We start from the raw sequence: 20,348 nt of genomic DNA on the forward strand, positions 1-20,348 counted from the left end.
ACTGTTCTGAGCCCTGGGTGTGGACGAACGTGGACACACAACATCCATCATCACAGAGCACTCATGAACGAGGCTGTCTAGAAAGCTTGATCATTTAAGTCGGGACATGACATGTTTTTATGAAACAAAAACTCATTTTTATGAAACAAAATTCTGAAGAGGGCTAGAATTATCTTGGCGAAATTTTTAATGGTCACTTCTTGTTTCCCTGACCACCTTCGGAAGGGTTCCAGTGGGGTTAAAGCATCACGGTTACGAAATCAATGACTGCTACCGCAACAAATCACTGGTAGGGCACCGAAAATGACTAGCTGAGCTAAAGAACGGCTTTTCAAATACTTACGTAGCAAGAGCAGAAGGGCAAGAATTATTAGCGCAATGGCTGCGGGTCCCAGGCCAACGTAGGAGTCCTGCAGAGGCTCCACGCAACCGCCACCTTCCAGACACTTACAGATGGTGAGTTTAAGCACTTGCTTTTCAGGGCAACTGAGGCCCTGACTATCCGAAATCAGAAACTGAATTTCACGTCTTCCAGGCTTTAGTTCCTTGTGTTGCAGAAGCACACTGGTACCTACAAGGGGAGGGGGGCAAATGGAAATAGAAATGCGTGATCACCGAGGGAGGCGTGGATGGAAACATTCTTGAATTGCCGACAATATTTAGCTCCAGTGAGAAGCTTTATAGTTGCTTCTCGATTGAAGTCACACTGTGGACTTGTTACAATTACTCCAGATTCCCCCAGGAGGCAGGTTGAAAGCAAAGCACTGGGTCTGGAAGCATCTTTCTTTGATGATGATTAATTTTAACAAATGTGTGTGTGTGATGTCTACCAAATGCTAGAAACCATTCCAGGTACTAAGAATACAGTAACAAACAAGTGGGGAGTTAAATGACATTTCCGTTAAATGATCTTTATTGCACCATCTTAAAAAAACTTTGTTAAGGCAATTTTCAAACAGACAATAATAGAAGAGTATAGTTAAGCCATCCCCAGCTTTACTAATTTTCAGCAACGGGCCAATCTCATTTCACCGAGTCCCCTCCTTTTTGTTCCCGACACGATATATCCAAAATTTTGAAAAATTTCACATCTACAGAAAAACTGTAAGGATATTACAATGAATTACAACCTACCCTTCATGATTTGTTCACATATGATAACAGTATTTTCTTTTTTAAAAATATTATTTATTTATTTGAGAGAGAGAGCGAGAACAAGAGAGAGCACAAGCAGGTAGAAGAGCAGAGGGAGAAGGAGAAGCAGGCTTCCCCCTGAGCAGGGAGCCCAACATGGGGCTTGATCCCAGGAGCCTGGGATCGTGACCGGAGGTGAAGGCAGACGCTTAACCAACTGAGCCACCCAGGCACCCTGATAACAATATTTTCTATCCACTCACTTTTTTCTGAACTATTTGAAAGTAAGTTGCAGATATTATGGTTCATGTATCAGAATATACCTTCTAAGACCAAGGGACATTAGTCCTCTTCAATAATTTAGTATTGATATAACCCACAGTCAAACTTTCAGCGTTGCAATAATGCCCTTTATAGTTTTCTACCTGTTTTGTTTTGTTTTTTCCCTTGATTCTGGATTCAATCAAGAATTATGCATTGCCTTTAGTTGTCACTCTGATCTCTATGAATGATCTAGGTCAGTCCCACCCTTATTTTTTTTTTTTTTTTTAATTTTTTTGGCCATCAAGACCTTGCATTTCTGAAGGCTGCCTATTTCAAAGGATGCTCTGCAGTTTGAATTTGTCTGATTGTTTCCTCATGATTGGATTCAGGTTAAATATTTTTGGCAGAGCATGACACAAAGAGTTTTATGAATGCAAGACATGTAGACTTGGATGACCACAAAGATAAAAATGAAGTGTCTGGGGTTAATTTTGTTTATTTTTGGAAGTTAAAAAAAAAATAGCCTCTTTTCATTTAGGGTCCAAATTTTATGGAATTTGATCTGCATAGCTAGAATATACTTATTAAATCATTCTCAAAGCTTTGGAGAAGGGAAAAAAGCATCTAGTCATTTAAAGGAGTAAGAACTCATAAAAAAAAATCCATAAAAACATGGCCTGGAAGAACATAATTAAATTCATGATTGGCTCTAAGGCGGCAAGCCGAGAGGGGAGAAAATGCAAAAAGAGGACTTCAATTTTATCCATTATCATTTAAAAAAAGAGGTCTAATTCAAATATGAGAAATTGTTAATTCCTTTTAGGTGGTAGGTACATAGGCGTCTGCTATATTAGTTGCTGGAATTTTCTGTGCTTTAAAATTTTCCCAAATAAATAAAATAGATGAGAGTTATTTATTATCATGACATCTAGCCGATCACCTTATTATGTAACTAAGGAGAAGAGAATTGATTTACAGAATCCTCTCTAAATTGTCTAGGTATGTAAAGTACAAGTCTTTATACTTTATAAGACTTCTGCTTGTAACAGTCCAACATGCATATCCTTAAGAGTTTCATGTTCCTAAGACTATGAAAAATTCAAGGACCCATCAAATTCAAACATCTTGATCTTTAGATAGAAAATATATTTATGTATCCAGAAAGACTCCAAAGACAGACCATTTGGGTTCAAATCCTAGTTTCAGCTTTTAACTAGCTGTGACCTTGAGAATTTTTTTTTTTTTAAAGATTCTGTTTATTTGAGAGAGAGAGTGAGAAAGAGAGAGCAAGCATGCGTGCACATGGGCAGGAGCAGAGGGAGAGGGAGAAGCAGACCCCCTTGCTTAGCAGGGAGCCTGAGGCAGAGCACAGTCCCAGGACCCTGGGATCATGACCCGAGCCGAAGGCAGACGCTTAACCCACTGCACCACCCAGGTGCTCCTGACCTTGAGAATATTAAGAAAGCTCTCTTTGCCCTTGTTTCTTCATCTGTAAAATGTTGATGACAGTAGGGCCAAACTTGTAAGGTGATTGACATTAGTAGAGTGCTTACGACAGTGCGTGGCACCTCCCAAACATCGTATGTTTCTTAGATAAGGTAAGTAAGAGTTGGAAACCCAGTAAGTTCAATGTAAAACATGTTTACACATCTTAGACAAAGAAAGGTCAGCTCCAATTATGCATTCAGCCTGGGTGGGAGTCCCAGGCTTCTGTGAGTACAGAATTAGAAACTGAACAAGGACACCAACCACTTTTCAAGTTTTGAGGCCTGTGACTTAATTACCCTAAGAGGAACCATCTGGACATCTGCCACCCAGGCCTCCTGCTAGCTTAAAACTTGATCTTAAGTAGCCTCCGTTAATCAGGATGGTGACTGTCCTCCCCAGAGGGGAGGCAACTTTAGTTAACTGAGAGCGTAACTATCCTCTGCTAGTGAGTACATAAACCCTAAGATTTAAAAATTAGTTATAAGATATTCAAACAAATTAAAGACATGATTTTAATATTTTTGTATCATATGGGAATTATTTGTAATCATTACTGTGCTTTTACACTTGCATCATTTTTAGGAAAATTAGCCCTGTTAACATGACAGCTTTGTAATTCCAATTTAAAATGTGTGATTATGTTACTGATTTGGCCTTGTAGCTGTTGGTTGAAATATCACTGGTTTGTTCAGTATTGGACCACTGAAGAGGGCTTCAGGTTCAGTGCATTTATAAGTCCCATTTACTGGAATTTTCGAATACAGGGATCACAAGAAGTGAGACAGTGCATTTGATCTGTTAATTCAGATGGTGGACGTACATAGGCAAAAAATGAAATATGCTAAATTTATAAACGTAGTTTGAGACATTGAAGGTCTTTGTTTACTCTGTAATTTGTAGTCAAAGCTTCTTAAAATGGTGATCAAATTCTGTTAGACTTAAAATAACAATAAATTTGTTGATGAAGAAAAGCTTGGGTATTATTTTTGAAACTTTCCTAAAATGAACACTAATTGCTTAAAACAAAATAGTCTTCTGGATAGTTCGTGGTATTCAAAACCACCCTGGAGAACACCCAGAAGCTCCTATCAACAAGGGGCTATGTCTAAGACATGGATACATGCACAGGGTCACTTGGAATGGGGAGGTCAGACAGGCCCTTCTTCAGACTGTGTTTATCATTGACCAGTTTTGTGACTTTGAACAGCTACTTAATTCTAGTTAAGCCAAGATCTCTCAGCTGCAATCAGGGAATCATGTTATAGATTAAAGGATTAAATGCGGTGATGCCTATGAGGGGCGAGCAGAGTGTCTAGGACTCAGGAAGTCATTCATAAATATTATTTTAATGGAATTGTGATCAGATCTTAAGACTTTAGAAGGTATCTATTCTGCTGTGCTTAGACAGGCTACTCCTCACCTTACGAGGCAAAACAACTAGTTCAGGAGCCACTTAGAGAATGCCCAGCTATCTTGAAGACATCAGGTTGTTTCTCTTCTTTCCCTGTTCTGTGACTCCAAAGGGGTATCTACTCTTGGCTGACGAAAGACACTACAGCTGAGCTTCAGAACCTCATTTTATAAGCTTCTGTAGAAAACTGTATCAGAAATATAATTTATGAAAAAAAGCACAGCCAGTATTTTAACGATTTTAGATTTCTCTCAGATTCAATATTTCAATACATATAGTCCACGGATTTTGCTTACTTTCTTGGTGTACTATTTGCCATTCTTCTGCCATTCCAGCCAGTTTGTCGATGATGGAGAAACTGAAAGGCCCACTGTTTTGGGACCCATCCAAGTCCTCTGCGGTCACATTCACGTACGGCACGTTGTCACAGACAGTCTGCACTGGGTCGACCAGTGTGGGACAGTGGTCATTGATGTCCTCCACTGTGATAGCAATGGTGCCAGTGATGGTTTTTCTTGGATAACCTTAAAAATGAGAAGGAATAAATATGAATATGCTGCCCCTATTGCTGACAACAGACACAGTCTGAATTCTCTTTCCAGTTTGGTACGGAGAAGGTACTAACAAACTGGAGCGCTTTCCATCCTAGATAGGTCTTAAGGTTCAGATCAAGTCATGTCTTTTAATCCACTAAATGAGTAGAAATGCGAAGGTTTGTCCATGGGAGAGATCTGAGTTCCCTACAAGAACAAAATGAAGGTCTTGGATGTTCCAAAATAATTTTATCCCTGGGGATAAAAATACATTATATGTTTATAAAAAAATAAAAAAAATTAATTAAAAAAAAAAGAAAAGAAAATCATAAGGAAGGGAGAATACCTCTGCAGTACTGTATCAAAAAAATGTGTGTGTAAGTGGACCTGAGCTGTTCAAATCCATGTTGCTCCAAAGTCACATATACCATCCTGTCTGCTTAGTGGTCTTCTACATAACAACAAGCTGTTCCATTTAAAGAGGTATTTTATAAAATTAAAAATATTTGATATAAGTTAAAAAAAAACTAAAAACATACTCAGATACACATAATGAGAAGAAATACATATGTAATAACTTACTTTCAGATATTGCCAAAATCTTTGCAGTATATGTACCATTTTGGACATATCTGGATTCAAAATCAGGAATTTTTACAAGTTTAATTTCAGATGTAGCAGAATTGACAGAGATCCAGTTGTCTCTATCTTCCAATTTCACATATCTGTTATAAAACAAACATAAAAATAATTCTCACTTCTGGATAAATTGATAATCTCTAATAATCCACAACTCTTTCAAGGTTAATTTTTGGTTCATTCTCTATGTTCTTGTAATAGGCATTAGTTTGAAATCATTTTAATTTTTTGCAACTGTCCTGAAAGCCTTCTCTCTTTACAGCGTATCACACTTATTTGGAACATTCCGTATTTCTGTAATTTACCCAAGACATAAACAAGGGCGATCCTTTTTGCCTACAAACCCAGGAAGTTTGCAAGTTGCTCTCTAGTCTGTTCTCCAGCCTTTGGTCTAGTCTCCCTTAAATTTGGGATAAACCTCTGGAGAGTAACGTAGTTACCCAACAGCAATTTGTGGAGGAAATGTATTTGCTACTTTCTTGCCTCTAGTACTTTTTATCAGGAAAGAAGACAGGTTTAGACAGAAAAAGACCGTAAATTTCATTCTTAATTTTCTCTTTGTTGCTTTTCGGCTTTCTGTAGCCAGAATTACTTGGAGGTGAAACACCCAGTATCTGTCTCACACTCAGCCGGTGGAGGGAAGGTGGTCTGGGGGGAAATTTCTCCGTGATTGTCAGTTGCAGATCTAATCTAATCTCCAGACCTTTTGGGGGGCTGTAATACTGGGAGTGAAGGAAGAAAATGTTCAATTTCATTACGATTTTTTGAACACAGGCATTTAAAGTCATTTAAAATAAGGAAATATATTCATAACTGTCTCTTACCTTACATGGGCTACTTGTCCAGTGTCTTCGTCAAAAGCTTGAAATTTCCCAATTATTTGGCCTTGGCTGGACTTATCCATGCTCTCGCTAACATGAACGGAGATTGTGCTACTTCTAAAATGAATGCCTTCTTTCACATTTTTCACGTTTACTTTGAAGGGAAAGGATGTAGGCTTATATTTATTCTTAACTGATTTGTGAAAAGCTGCTTTGTTGGTGACAGTAATGCTGAAATCAAGGTTCTTTATTTCTTCATAATCTACTTCCTAGGAAGACAAAATCAAAGGGAATTCTTTCAAAAGAGAAAACAACTAGAGCACGTATAATTTTAATGTTAATATGACAATTTAACATATGCGAAATACATTAGTGCTCAGTAATCTAACTCATAACAATACCAAGCAATTAAAAAGTCTGTCAGCTTGGGGTCCCTGGGTGGCTCAGTGGGTTAAGCTTCTGCCTTCACTCAGGTCATGATCTCAGGGTCCTGGGATCAAGCCCCACGTCGGGCTCTCTGCTCAGCAGAAAGCCGGCTTCCCCCTTCTCTCTATGCCTGTCTCTCTGCCTATCTATGATCTCTGTCTGTCAAATAAATAAAATATTAAAAAAAAAAAGTCTTCAGCTTCGATATTCATCAATGTTAAGGATGATTTAGGGCACATCCCCCATTTATCTTTTTAAAGTCCAGATCATTGAAAATATATTATATAGACACACACACATATTTAACAACCTGTTTCTTTTACTTTATTGAAAAAAGTTAATGGACATGTGATATAATATTCCTTAAAACGTGTTCTGTGGGTTTGTTCTGGTGAAAAAGGTCACATGCCTACTGGTAGCAGCTGGCTGTCCCCCTAGTCTATACTTTTACTGCACATGAGCATATCAAAAAGCTGAGACCTCCTGGTTGAACTTGCCTAAGCCCAAGGGTTTTCAAATTTATTTAGACAAAGAACCTATCCTCCACACCATTTTTAGCATAATGTCTATCATTATCTGGTTTGCTATTAATGCCATAAAAGATTAACCTTCCTCCAAATCCAAATATTGATTCTTTGTGAACTGTGAAATTTATAAAGTATATTTGATAGTGTTTTCACTGAATACATATTTTATGTTCCAATTTGTCCATTTTCTTTTCATAAACATTTCTACAGTATTCTACCATTTAGATGTATTTAGTTTACTTAACCATTTGATTATTAGGCATTTGGAGTACCTATAATTTTTAAATATAATTAATACTGCTGTGAACATTTTTGCACAAATCACTTTTCCTCTGTTGAGCTGTATTCCACTGTGAAAAGAAATACATAGTCAACGTTTATTTAGGTCTTGTTGATTTTTGTTTCTAGTGGCCCTGACCATTTAGACACAGGGGGGCATTTTTGCTTGTTTCTTTGGTATAATATTAAGTGTATTACATGTGTTCACATGAATTACTGCAAAGCTATTCACTTTGTTTTTTGACGACTTATTACAAAATCATTTTCTTCTCTGCTGGATAACAGCTTCTGCCCTCTTTGTAAAATCAGCCACTAGGATGCTGAGACAAGGATTCAAAGGGAAACACCTAGAGAGAACATCGTCTTTACGATTGTATGCTCCTTGTGAGAGTTATCTCAAGCTGCCCTTGCACTTAACGTGCTTGTTTTAATAGTGTGACGTATGCTAGATGCAAAAGAAAATATTCCCGCCAGGTGTCATTAGTATTCAAAGACCATGGAAGGCCACAGCAATGCTACAGTACTAGGGCCATAAAAACTGTTTCGTATAATAGCCATATATTATAAATAGCCATAGGTCGCCAGAGAGCATGAAAAAAATTTTCAGCATCATGAACATTGAGCGAGGACAAATACCCCTCTGTTTCTAAAACGGTCAACATATTTTATCATTTCCATTTTTGTTACTTTGAATAGCATTAAAGAATTTAAATGTATTTGTTAATTTGTTAACAAAGCCTTGACTTTTTCTTACGTGATGAACTATTATCTGTATTTCCACAGTTTAAAGTATCTGTTCCCAGGGTGTCTGGGTGGCTCAGTTGGTTAAGCATCTGTCTATATCCATTTTTTTGCTTTTCTAGAAATTTCACACAGAAAAAATCATACGATATGTAGTATTTTGTGTCTGGCTTCTTCTACAAAGCATGGTTTTGAGATTTATCTACGTAGTAGCAAGTATGAGGACTCCATTCCCTTTCATTAACCAAGAATATTCCACTTTGTGGATATACTGCATTTATCTGTTCATCAGCTGAAGGGCATTTTACTGTTACCAGTTTTCGACTAATATGAATAAAAACTGCTTGGAAGTTGCATAGAAGTTTTTGTATAGATATGCTTCTTTCTGGACATGCAAATGTTTTATTAGTATTTAGTGTACAATGTAGGGATTTGACAATTCTACACACTATGCAATGTTCACCATGATAAGTGGTTACTACTGACATCGTACAAGTTATTACAACATATGTTTTTATTTTTTGTGGGTGGATACTGAGGACTAAATCTCTGGGTCACCAACTCCTTGGTGTTTAACATTTGAAAAAACTGCCAAACTAGCTGTATCACTTTTCGTTTTCACCAGCAAGAGATAGGAGCTCCAGTTTCTGCATAATGTTGCTGATGCCTGGAGTTGTCAGTCTTTTTTGACTACAGCCCCTTAAGTAGAGGCATTGTGCTATCTCTTGTAGCTTTAATTTACATCTGCCCTAATGACTAATGATATTGAGTATCCTTTATTTCCATATTTGCCAACTATATACCTTCTTTGTCTAACTTCCTTGAATGGAATCTGATTATTGCTCTTAAAATTTGGAAGCAATTCTTCATAGAACTGAGACAGGAAATTTATAATTTTCTCAGTCTGCTGTGGTCACTTTACTACTCATTGTACTATTTTTTGCTATGCCCCCTTTGGCATAGCATCCCTCTTTGTGCTACCATGGTGGAGTGAGAATATTTCTAGAACTTCTATCATTCATCAGTGACTTTCTCCTTATGTGTTATTGGCTTTTTGTCTTAGGCATCTAGCAAGGTTATACTCACATTCTATGACTAAGAGGATTATTTACTTCTTTATAAGTAGGCAGATTTATTTGAATGGCACCAATCTGATGCTATTATCCACTTCTTACATAATCATAAAATGTGTCTTCCCTTTAAACACGAGGTAATCTTATTCTATTTTCCTTTGCTTTACAAAGTGGCAGTCTAAGTAAGTGCATATAATAGCTTATTAATAAATGGTACACATAATTATTACCATGAAAATTCAAGTGAATATTTCTCTATTCGGTTATATATTTATATTACCATTATTACCATTATTCCTCTTCCTATGGTTAGACTCTTTCATATATTAAGTTTTTGTAAAAGTTTAGAACTTTGGGAATCAACTTTTGTCTGTGTGTGATTAATGGAATAGTATTTTAGAAGCTATAGCTTTGCATTTTATTTCAAAATCTGATAAGGTGATTCTATCATAAGCCATTTAAAAATACACTGATATTCTTTCTTACTTATAATGTTAGATAAAAATCCATCCTATAATTATAATATTTGCTTTAAAAAAATTCTGTGGGGGTAATAAATTTCAAATGTATAAGACCCATATGCTTAATAGGACTATTTTTCTTTCACTGATTCAATTAAGCACTAGAAGTTAGAATACTGTGTTTCAAAATGTGACCCTCATACTAAACATTAGAATCACAAGTGGATTTCTGTTATAAAGGCAAGTTCCTGAGCTCCATCCTATCAGACTTGATTGCAGGGCCCAGGAATCTGTATCTGGGACACGTAACTTTACAAGGTGACTCTTAGGCATATTTAAGCATAACGACAACTGGATTTGAGCTTTGTCAAGTAATTAGAGCTTTTGTTTTTACACACTATTGGTGAGGTCTGGCTTTACGACAAGTTGATCAATAAAGACATAGTAAACTGGGGATACTTTGTAGAGGCAAGAAGAGGTCATGAGGTAAGGAAGCTCTAGTCAGACACAGGCTGCAAGCAAGACGGTAAGTGTGATTCTGTAACATGTTGTCAGATTAGGGTTCAAGTCCCCTGATCTGAATTTGGACTGTAGTGCGACCATTTAGTAACTGTAGAACTTTGGCAAATAGGGGGTCTCCAATCTCAAACAGTCGTGGTGTCGGTTGAGTATGTAAAAAGCACTCATAAGTGTTTGAGGCTCAAAATACAATCATTTCTTCCTCTGCACCAACTTTTCCCATTCCAATTTTGAACACAAAATACTTACCTTGATAAGAGTCACAATTCCTTCATTAGTTTGAGTGTCAGTTTCTATGTGGAAATAACCCATTTCATTTCCTGACACGAATGTGTAATTTGCTAACCAATTATCAGAGCCTATTTCATCTGCATCAAACACTTTTATGCGCATCACTACTACATTGGCTTGATTTTCTTCAATTTCTACCTTTTCAGCCTGCAAAACATGAACACAGGGTTTTTGTTTTAGTGTAACACAAATGTAATGATCTATTTTTAGGTAGGACTAAAATACGAGGAAGTGAATACATCTGTTATAAAAATAACGGTTACCATTTCATTTTGGATTATAGGTATGTTGTCATTGACATCCAAAATACGAATCTGAACTTGAGCTTGATTTACTGGTTTATCTGTTATTTGTCCATTGCCGTCTCTTGCTTCTACTGTCAAAGTATAGCTGCTGTGTTCCTGCAAGGCAATGAAAAATATCCATCTGGGGTGAAAATGAGTCACTCCCAAATCTGTCTTTCTAGTTCATTTCATCATCAAGAGAAGGAACCACAGTATATTTTATTCACAAATACATTTTATGATCTGTTATTCATGTGAAGATGCTGTTGATTTGCCGTCAGAGCATTTCTAGAGGCCAGAAAAAGCCTAGACAAGTTGCTGGTAGTCAAATTCTTAAATGTGTCATTGGCGACATTATCAGGAAATGAGTCTCTCCTTAAAATAGTCTGTGTGCAAGGAAGTGCCATTCAAAATGCAGTCTGCTCTACAAGAAAGTGATTGGGGCAGGGGTGACTGCAGTAGGAATTGGTTCTTCATTTTTAGCTAAGATTTAAGCAAGGAAAACCTAGTCCCCAAGAAAACTTGGCCTGCGAGGAAAAAATGTGGTTGACTTTATCCAGACTTTCTGAGAGCTATGATTCTTAGAGAACCTGTCTTGGAGAACGGTGTCTCACATGCCACTCCAAAGTGAGCTCTTCTCTTCCCCACAGTCCCCTTATGATGGCTCCATTCAGTGTAGCTAGAGTGTAAGAAAAAGCGGGGGCAGCCAGGTCCAGTGCATGGGGGTCCTGTGTGGGACAGAACCGCCCAGTGCGAGTCAGGACAACTGAGGCCCCAGAGCCAGTTGCTTGGATTCTAATTCTGACTTTGTCACTTACTAGCTGTGTTGTAAATACACTTAATCCTTTTGACCCTTGGTTTCCTTCTGTGTAAAATGCGGATAATAGGGAGGACCTGCCTCACAGAGTTTTTAGTTGGATTAAATGGATTAATCTATGTAAAAGGTTTCGAATAGCACTTGGCACACCGTAGATGCCCAATAAGTGACAGGCATCGTTATTGGCTAAACTTGCCCTATTTCAAAGATAACAGCTTATCACAAATCAGGATAGTTAAAAATAATACTTTTCCATTCTAATTTTATGTGAAAAGGTACAGAGTAGACTTTCAGGAGTAATAATATTAATTTCATAAAGATCTGGTCAGCAATGTTGGGCACAATCTTCTCCTTCTCCGGGCAAAAGGAAATGATTTTCCCAAGTAATACAAAATACAGTGACTGCACCCGGAAGACGATTTATGTCTGATGACAATACAGTGTTCTTAGGATCATCCACATTCTCCTCGTACACACTGTTAAAACCTTCATGTATGTAGCATTTAAAAAAATCTCCCATTTCCTGTTTTGACCCAAAATTTTCCCTTTCAGTTAGAAATAAAAAAGAGAAATGTTTGAGAATAGTCTGTCCAGGAATCCTATTGAAAATTTCCTCCAGTTTGGGATTTACAACAATTCTTTCCTTTACAACTATTTCTATTATCCCGAGCAGGCCTCCTGTGTCAGTCTCTGTTCTGTATTAGCAATAGACGAGACTCCTGATGCTTATTTACAGAAACACAAATTACAGAACATTGCTTTACGATGCTATCGCAAACAGAATCCTGCATGGAGAGGCCCCAGAACAGAGCTGTCCTTATGTAATTTTAAGTTTCCTAATAGCCAAATTTTAAAAAGTTTTTAAAAAAGGGGATACTACTAATTTTAAACAAATACATTTTATTTACCTATGGGGATCTAAAATATTGTGTTCACATGCAATCAACAGAATATTACTAAGGTAGAATGTTACATTTTTTATTCAGGCTAAGTCTTCCCAAGTTGGTGACATTTTTATATTTATAGCACATCTCAGTTTGGATGAATCACACCTTAAGTGATCAATGGCCACAGATGGCTCATTTGATATCGGTTTGACCTTACTAGAAGAGGGTATTTGTAGGAGTTATCCTATAAATGAAGAATATACAAGATAGTAAGCAAATTAGAAAATAAATTAACAGAAAGGAAAGCCTAGAGAGATAAAGAAGGGTTTCAAAGATGAGCAACATAAAATACTAACTTAGCATTTAAAAGATGAGCAACATAAAATACTAACTTACCTCTCTGTCCAAAGTGAAACTGGTTGTATAAATCTCCCCTGTGTCTTTATTTAAGTAGAACACTGGAGGATAAGCAGGCTCCTGAGATACGATTCTGTAGGAAATTTTAGAATTCAGAGTATTGGGCTCATCTGCATCTGTTGCACTGATTTTCATCACAAGGGTATCTGGCATCAGAAACAAAGGCGTCCAAGTTGAAACTCAACTTTAAGCACAAGTCATGTACATTATTATTCTCTTTATAATTTCAGCCTGTTCACAAAAGGATTTTAAGTGCTTATAAAAATCACAGTTTACCAAGATGAAAAACTTTAATTGGATGAGAAAGTAAGTGTGAATGGGTGCAGAAATAAGAAAGATAAGAAGAGGGCAAGGCTGCAAATTTATTTCTAATAGCTCTAGTGATTAATACAAAGAAATAAGGATGAACAGGTACAAATACATGCTTAGTAAAATACAAACAATTCAGGAAAAGAACAGCTGTTCTCTAGATTATGATCAAGGAGAAATCTCTCCTGCAAGCCTTCACATGGACTACTGCATTGGACCATGTTATCAATAAACCTGACAAGAGACCTAACATAAGCCAAAGGTCAGTGAACTACTGTTAGCCAGCACAGCCACCTGTTTCTGTATATAATATCTTATGGCAACATAGCCACACCCATTTATTTACATGTTGCCTACAGCTGCTTTCCAGCTACAAGGCAGCATAGTGGCTACAGAAACCTAACCTGTTCCATCCATCTGTCTATCTGTTTTGAGGGTTAAAAAAAAAAAAAAAGCCATGTAAAGCCTTTAGAACTTATCACAGAAAAAGCGTTGCAAACCTAGAGCGATAGGTTTATTACCATGTGTCCTGTGGGTCTCCATTAAGATATAGGATTTAGTGTTCAGTTACATAATGGGGTTAAAATGACGGGGTGGAGTGATACTCATTCATAAAACTAACAAACTCTGACCTGCGGCACTCAACTCTTCAACAGACCCAGCGAAGACGTCCTGTGTGAACACTGGCTTGTTGTCATTGATATCAAGAACTTTAATGCGGAGTTCTAATGGTTTCTCAAGGTTGTTTCCTCTTTCATCCAAAGCATAACCAACTAGCTGAAATCATGACATAAATAATAGAAGAGATTAAATGTAAGCTAAGGTAATTAAATTACTACAATATAAAAACAAATCATAACTACACCAAAGAAAAACTACAAACTAGTTAAAGTAAAATAATTCTTCCTACCAGAAAACTTGGCGTTTCTTCTCGATCAAGAATCCTGGTGATGTTCAATTCTCCTGTGTTTTTATTAAAGACAAACACGCCAAATGGTGACTCTGTGATCCCTTTTCCAGTGTATCTGTATGTAACTTTTAGTCCTCTTTCTTCTGCAAGATCAGAATGTATCTAACATAAAAATAACAGAAGAATACCCCAAGTTAAACTCTCTGTAACTTACATGCACATATTTTTAATGGAAAATTTCCCTCCAAAGTTGTCATAATGTTGATAGGAAGGGAAGATACAAGCACTCAAGAGAAGATGTGCGGATGTCAGAGAACCTGGTTCAAATCCTGTTTCAGCCACTTACTAGTTACGTGATACTAAGAGTTACTTAACCTCTCTGTGCCTCAGTGTTTCTCTCACTAAAGTGGAGAGATACCACTGCCTACCTCTTACAGTTGCTATAAAACTAAGGTACCGTTAAGGGTATACCTTGGGAGGACAGATTTTTAAATTTAGCACATGAGGAAGGGCACATGGGTGGCTCAGTCAGTTAAGCTCTTGATTCTGGCTCAGGACATGAGCTCAGGGTCATGAGATTGAGCCGGTGTTGGGCTTCACGTTGGGCTCCATCCACGTAACACATCTGCTTGAGATTCTCTCTCCCTCTCTCTCTGACCCTCTCCGCCTCTTGCAGTGTCAAAATTACCTCTATAAGTCCGTTCGATCTGGAAAGGATGAATAAGGCATCCTTCCATAGAAGGATTAAAAAAGTCAAGTGCCTTTCCTGCTTAGAATGTCTCAGGAAATTCATGCATCTAACCCATTTCAAATGCCTTCTGTAGTCGTCATCTTCTTTTTCTAGAAAAACTTCATTCCTGTCTGTAATTCATACTTAGTAAATGGGTCTCTGTGGCCCCCTACTGGTTCTTTACTTTCTTCTTCAGACATCGTAGAAGAAGCCATCACCATTCACCTACCCGGTCACTTCTTTGTCCTGAAATCTCGGAATAGTTACACTTCCTTCCTCTAGATTTCCCAACATGCACTAGGGCTGGGGAACATCTGCTAGGAATGACCAAGGAGACAGCAGACAGGGGCTTCCAACCTCCTGCCACACCAGCTCTGCTCCTGAAGTGGAATGGTGAACCTGGGGCAGTCCATGATTACCTTTCACTGAGCTTCTGTCTCTGTCTTTCTCTTTCTCTTCTCTCTGTCTCTGTTTTTTGCCAAGTATATGCATATGTATATAAAAATGTATAAATATATGTGTGTGTGTATATATATAGTATTTCTAAAGAATTCTAGATCTTCATGTACTAATTATATATTACATCATGCTATTTAAGTTAAAAATAAAGCAAAACTGTGTGTGGACATAACTGTTGGTTTGCTTATATATATATGTATATACTTAAGAGTATGTAAGTATACACATATTTATGAATATTTTAAGATTTAGAGAATATTATACTGTTGACAGTATAATCTCTACATAGAGAATTTGGAAAGTTGAGGAAATTTAATAAGATCTTTTACTTTTTATGTAATTTCTACATATGTAACAACTTTTTATGTAAATTTTACATATGTAACCATTCATGTAATTAAAATTACTAAGAACAACTAATGCTTATTGAATCCCAAAAAATCAATGCAGTTTAGAAAAACTTATTGAGAAAATGTATGAATGACTCAAACACCTCAGAAAACCAAAGCCAACCAGCAAACTTAGTTGCTTATATACATCCTATTATGTAAAGCCACAATTAAAAATTTGGATTTTAGAAGGCTTTTATGAAAAGAACATAGATTGCTAGAGAGAGGAAATTGTCTTCTGTAGCTGCCTTTCCTTTGAAGGAGCTGTTCATGCATGATATTTATAATGTTGGAAAGATAAAGATAACACTTGGGTATGAACATGTATTCATTCACACAAATGTTTGCTGAGTCCCCAGTGGATGTTGGCACTGCTTGGGGTACAGGGCATGAGCTGTGAGCCTAAGAACTAAGCTCTTGCCCCCTGGGAGCTTACACTCTACCAAAGGAGCCAGACAGCCAGTAAGAATGTATGGCATGACATAGAGTGGAATGCACTATAACCAGGCTGAAATGGGAGTCAAGGGATAGAGAGATGGGGTGAGGCAGAATCGGGAACAAGATCTTTTAGGCGATGACACTTGGGCAGAGGCTTGATGCTATGAAATACTGCAGGTATCTGTGCGGAGGGGATTCCAGGCACAGGAAACAGCAAGGGCACAGGGTGAGTAGCTGGGAAGAGTTTGTGTTGGTTTAGGGATATAGGAGAGTGGGAGATGGCGGGTGATAGGAGCCAAGGTTGGAGAGGAGGTCTTGTATTAGCGCTCTTACAGGTCACAGTAAAGAACATTCCTTCCACTGCAGCAGGAAGCCATTGAAATGCCTTCACTAAGGGGGTGAACATGCTTTGATTTGTCTTTTATTTAAAAGATCACTCTGGCTGCCTTCTAGAGAATGGGCTGTGGCAGGGTGGGGGATGGCAAAAGTGAAGCAGGCGGACAAGGTCAGGGGTCCTTCTGCTAACGCAGGGCAGAGATGACACTGACTTGGACCATGGGGGTGACCATGGAGAGAAGTGAGCAGATCTGGAATATGTTCTGGAGGTAGAAACTGACAGTACCTGCTACATTTTTGAAAAACTGGATAGAATTGTGTGCCATTGACTGAAATGGGTAGAACTGACAACTTGAGGGGAAAAAAATCAAGGGTTCAGGTGTGCACATGCTAAGTTTGAGATATATACTAGCTGGATTACCATCTAATTTATCAAAAAATATGCCACTTTGAGAGTGAAAGAGGGCTATTAATTATTAGGCCAGGAAAATCGGTACCCTCCAAGGATGTATGGTCACCCTCCCTATTAGATACCAGTTCTTTTCATTTTGAAAATTACTTTTTGTATGTAGGGTGGCAGAATATGCTGTCCCCAAATGTGTCACTTCAGTGTAGGAGTATTTTGAGCAACTGAAAAGCAGATTCAACAGAAGTTCTCGGTCTTTCCCCTACGTGCCTCAAAGCAGGCCATACATTTGTAAAGGAGTTCTCCCTCCCTTCTCTACCAGGAAGGACAAAATTTAATTATCAGAGACAACAAGTTAGACCCTCATCAGCTTAGAGATGGCACCGGCGCATCCACATAAGTAACTGTATTAACTAGCCTTTCCCTATCACTTGTTCCCCATAATTTTCCACCCGTAGAGATTCAAGGACCTTTTCCTTTGTCTTGTGACTTCTCTAAAAGTTTACCGTTGCTTTGCTAAGATGTTTTCTAGGCCCCAATTCTAACCAGACCTTTGAATTATTCATCCCTGGGTACTCCCGTGTGTTATAGGAGCAGCACACACATTAATCAACTTCTTTGTTATTCTCCTGTTAATCTGTCTTCTGTCACTCCAAATTATAGGGCACCAGTCAGAGAATCTAGTGAAAGAATCTTTCCTCCTCTCCCTAGAACACCCTCTTTTGAGTACTGTAGCCCTCTCAATTAAAGAAAGATTCAACTAGTGTCAGATCTCTGACTCTTAGGTGAACTGAAGCCCCACATTGTATAATCCAATAGAATATTACAAGACTCAGTAGGTACATTGTATCATTTTCCTGGAATTTAAAAATGAACATAAAAGTCTTCTCCCACTATATTTCCGTAATATACATGTATTTCCTCTTTTCCTGTAGAAGGTACCTTGGCGATCGGATTCCTTTTGGACAGATCCTCTCCTTCCCGAAGAGCCACAGGGGCGGTGATCCAGGACCGCTTTTGCCGCCCTAAGTGAGTGTGTTTAGGAAGCCGAGTATGTTCATTTCCTGGGTTTAAGACCTACAACAATAAAATATTGTCAAAAAAATTATTAAGTATCCTAAAACAGTATGGTATTCTGTAATTTATTAAGACTTTAAAAAGAGTTATGCAAATCTTAAGGTATACATTTCCTACTTCTTAACAGGTTTCATTTTCCAAGAGGAAGTACGTACACTCTGACCAACCCCATAGGCACTCAGGAAATCGTCTCTACACCAGTAGAACAGTATGGTTTTGCTTTTATCAGTTACAACAGATTTCCCAGACTGAAGAGTAAAAAAGGCTTATTAAAGTGTCCAGACTAAGGCCCACGATGGAGTCACCCATGACAAGCCCTGCATTAATACATTGGAACCTAACTAAATTTCTGTGCTTGGCCCTCCCAGAAAAGGAAGGCCTAGGCCAAGCGGTCAGCACTAACCTGCTCAGGACCTTATCTCATCTGCCCCAGCTCCAGAGTGACTCTGCTCTACCCAATCAACAAATACCCAATGTAACTTCCTATTCTTGCTGGCTTTAGTCTATAAAACCCTCCTGCTTTGTACAACTGTTTCCTAGACTGGATGCTTCCCTATTCATCAATCAATAAAGCCAACCAGATCTTTTCAAGATTTATGATTGTTGGATTGTTCTTTTAACAGCCTAGAGTAATTGAGCGACCATACAAATTGACAAATTAAAAAATAATATAGTGTGTCAAAATTCTTTCCTTACTGAAAATGAAGTTTCATTTTCCCGTGGTGGTTTATAGTTTAAAAATGAATTATCCCATGTTTTAAAACTAAATCTTAGTAACTAACCTGTGGTAGCAATTTAACTAAAACCTAGTGAAATTGTCAGTTAATGAATTTATTGTTTGAAGGATGATGTAAAGGATAAAATTATCCATCTTTTGTTTTCAAGAACTTTGAGTAGAAAAGATTTATTCTATATATTTTCAGTTGGGCTTTACAGAAAAACATTTATGCAAGGAAAATTTCGATACAACTGACCTAGTATACTAAGATCAGAAATCATTTTTATACTAGATTTATCATCTTATTTTGTTGCTCTACATAACATTTTTTTCCCCCAGAAATAACGGTTATCACTAGGTCATTATTTTTTGTCTTATTTTTAGTTGAAAACATTTTTCTACAACTCAAAAAATTAAATCATGTAACAAAACAGCAAAATAACATTATAGTTTACAGTGTAAAAATAAAACTTTATTCTACTTTTTCTCTCACACTTCAGCATATTCACTGGTAACTGCTTGATCATCTTATCTTATGACCATACAGTTGCACATGTATAAAGCTTTTTGTCCTATAAAAATGGCATTATAACATACATCTTGTTCTGCCCCTTGATCTTTCATTCAATACCTCATCATGGACATTCTTCATGTACCATAAGTTGTTTTACCATTCTATCAATGAACATTTTGATTGTCACAAAATATTGCATTGAACATCTCTGGATATATGTTCTGTGCACTTGACTGAGTAGGAATGGCTAAGTCTAAGGGAGTGTACATTTTTAATCTGGTAAGGCATAGCCAAACTGTCTTCCATTAAATTAAGCCTCTGAGTTCAAAAGAAAGAAATAATCCCCTTGGTTCCTTACCTCTAAATGGAGTCCATTTCCAAAGTTAAAGAAGATCTGGAAAATAAGATCATTTATTTGTTGTTTAGTTTATCATTCAATTCGGTTTAAATATTTGTTACTTACTACCTAAAATAGTATAAATATTTTAAAAAAAGCTTTAACCACCACCATTACTATCCTCTTTTGTTAAAAAAAAAAAATAATTTTTTTCTCTGGCCCTATGACTAGGGCCAGAGACAGGAATCTACTTCTTCTTGATCCACACTGCCTCTTCCAGGAAATTCAGAACACAGTAGTTGAAAAACAAAAACAAGAATGCTCCATCCTGTGTTCTCACGGACCCACATAACTTTCCATTAAAGGCCTTGAGGAATCTTAAGCAGGTTCCATACAGAGCATGGAGCCCCAGGCATGGCTGGATCCCATGACCCTGAGATCATGACCTGAGCCAAAATCAAGGGTTGGCTGCTTAACTGACTAACCCCTCCAGGCGCCCCTGTATTGTGCAGGTTTTAGAATAAGAATAACTGTATTTAGTTCTGTGTGATGATTAATCCCAAAGTGTGACAGTGCTTGATAAGAACCAAGAAAAGAGGGGCACGTGGGTGGCTCAGTGGGTTAAAGCCCATCTCGGGTCCTGATCTGAGAACCTGGAGATCGTGACTTGAGTGGAAGTCAGATGCTTAACTGACTGAGCTGCCCAGACACCC

At 37.6% G+C, this 20,348-nt stretch overlaps 1 protein-coding gene across 1 annotated transcript in view; it reads right to left on the reverse strand.

The window, feature by feature from the left end:
* Nucleotides 1-20,348, reverse strand: part of DSG2 (desmoglein 2) — a 44,548-nt gene that overhangs the window by 7,703 nt on the left and 16,497 nt on the right. The window contains exons 2-12 of the mRNA XM_059138995.1: nucleotides 19,657-19,692; nucleotides 17,932-18,066; nucleotides 14,232-14,393; nucleotides 13,954-14,098; nucleotides 12,992-13,158; nucleotides 10,871-11,008; nucleotides 10,566-10,754; nucleotides 6,294-6,559; nucleotides 5,413-5,555; nucleotides 4,594-4,821; nucleotides 344-571 (exon numbers count right to left, since the gene is read on the reverse strand). Coding sequence (XP_058994978.1) covers nucleotides 344-571; nucleotides 4,594-4,821; nucleotides 5,413-5,555; nucleotides 6,294-6,559; nucleotides 10,566-10,754; nucleotides 10,871-11,008; nucleotides 12,992-13,158; nucleotides 13,954-14,098; nucleotides 14,232-14,393; nucleotides 17,932-18,066; nucleotides 19,657-19,692 — 1,837 coding nt within the window. The remainder of the gene's footprint in view (nucleotides 1-343; nucleotides 572-4,593; nucleotides 4,822-5,412; nucleotides 5,556-6,293; nucleotides 6,560-10,565; nucleotides 10,755-10,870; nucleotides 11,009-12,991; nucleotides 13,159-13,953; nucleotides 14,099-14,231; nucleotides 14,394-17,931; nucleotides 18,067-19,656; nucleotides 19,693-20,348) is intronic.

This window comes from Mustela lutreola, chromosome 11 (assembly GCF_030435805.1).
Source record: "Mustela lutreola isolate mMusLut2 chromosome 11, mMusLut2.pri, whole genome shotgun sequence".
Lineage (NCBI taxonomy): Eukaryota > Metazoa > Chordata > Mammalia > Carnivora > Mustelidae > Mustela > Mustela lutreola.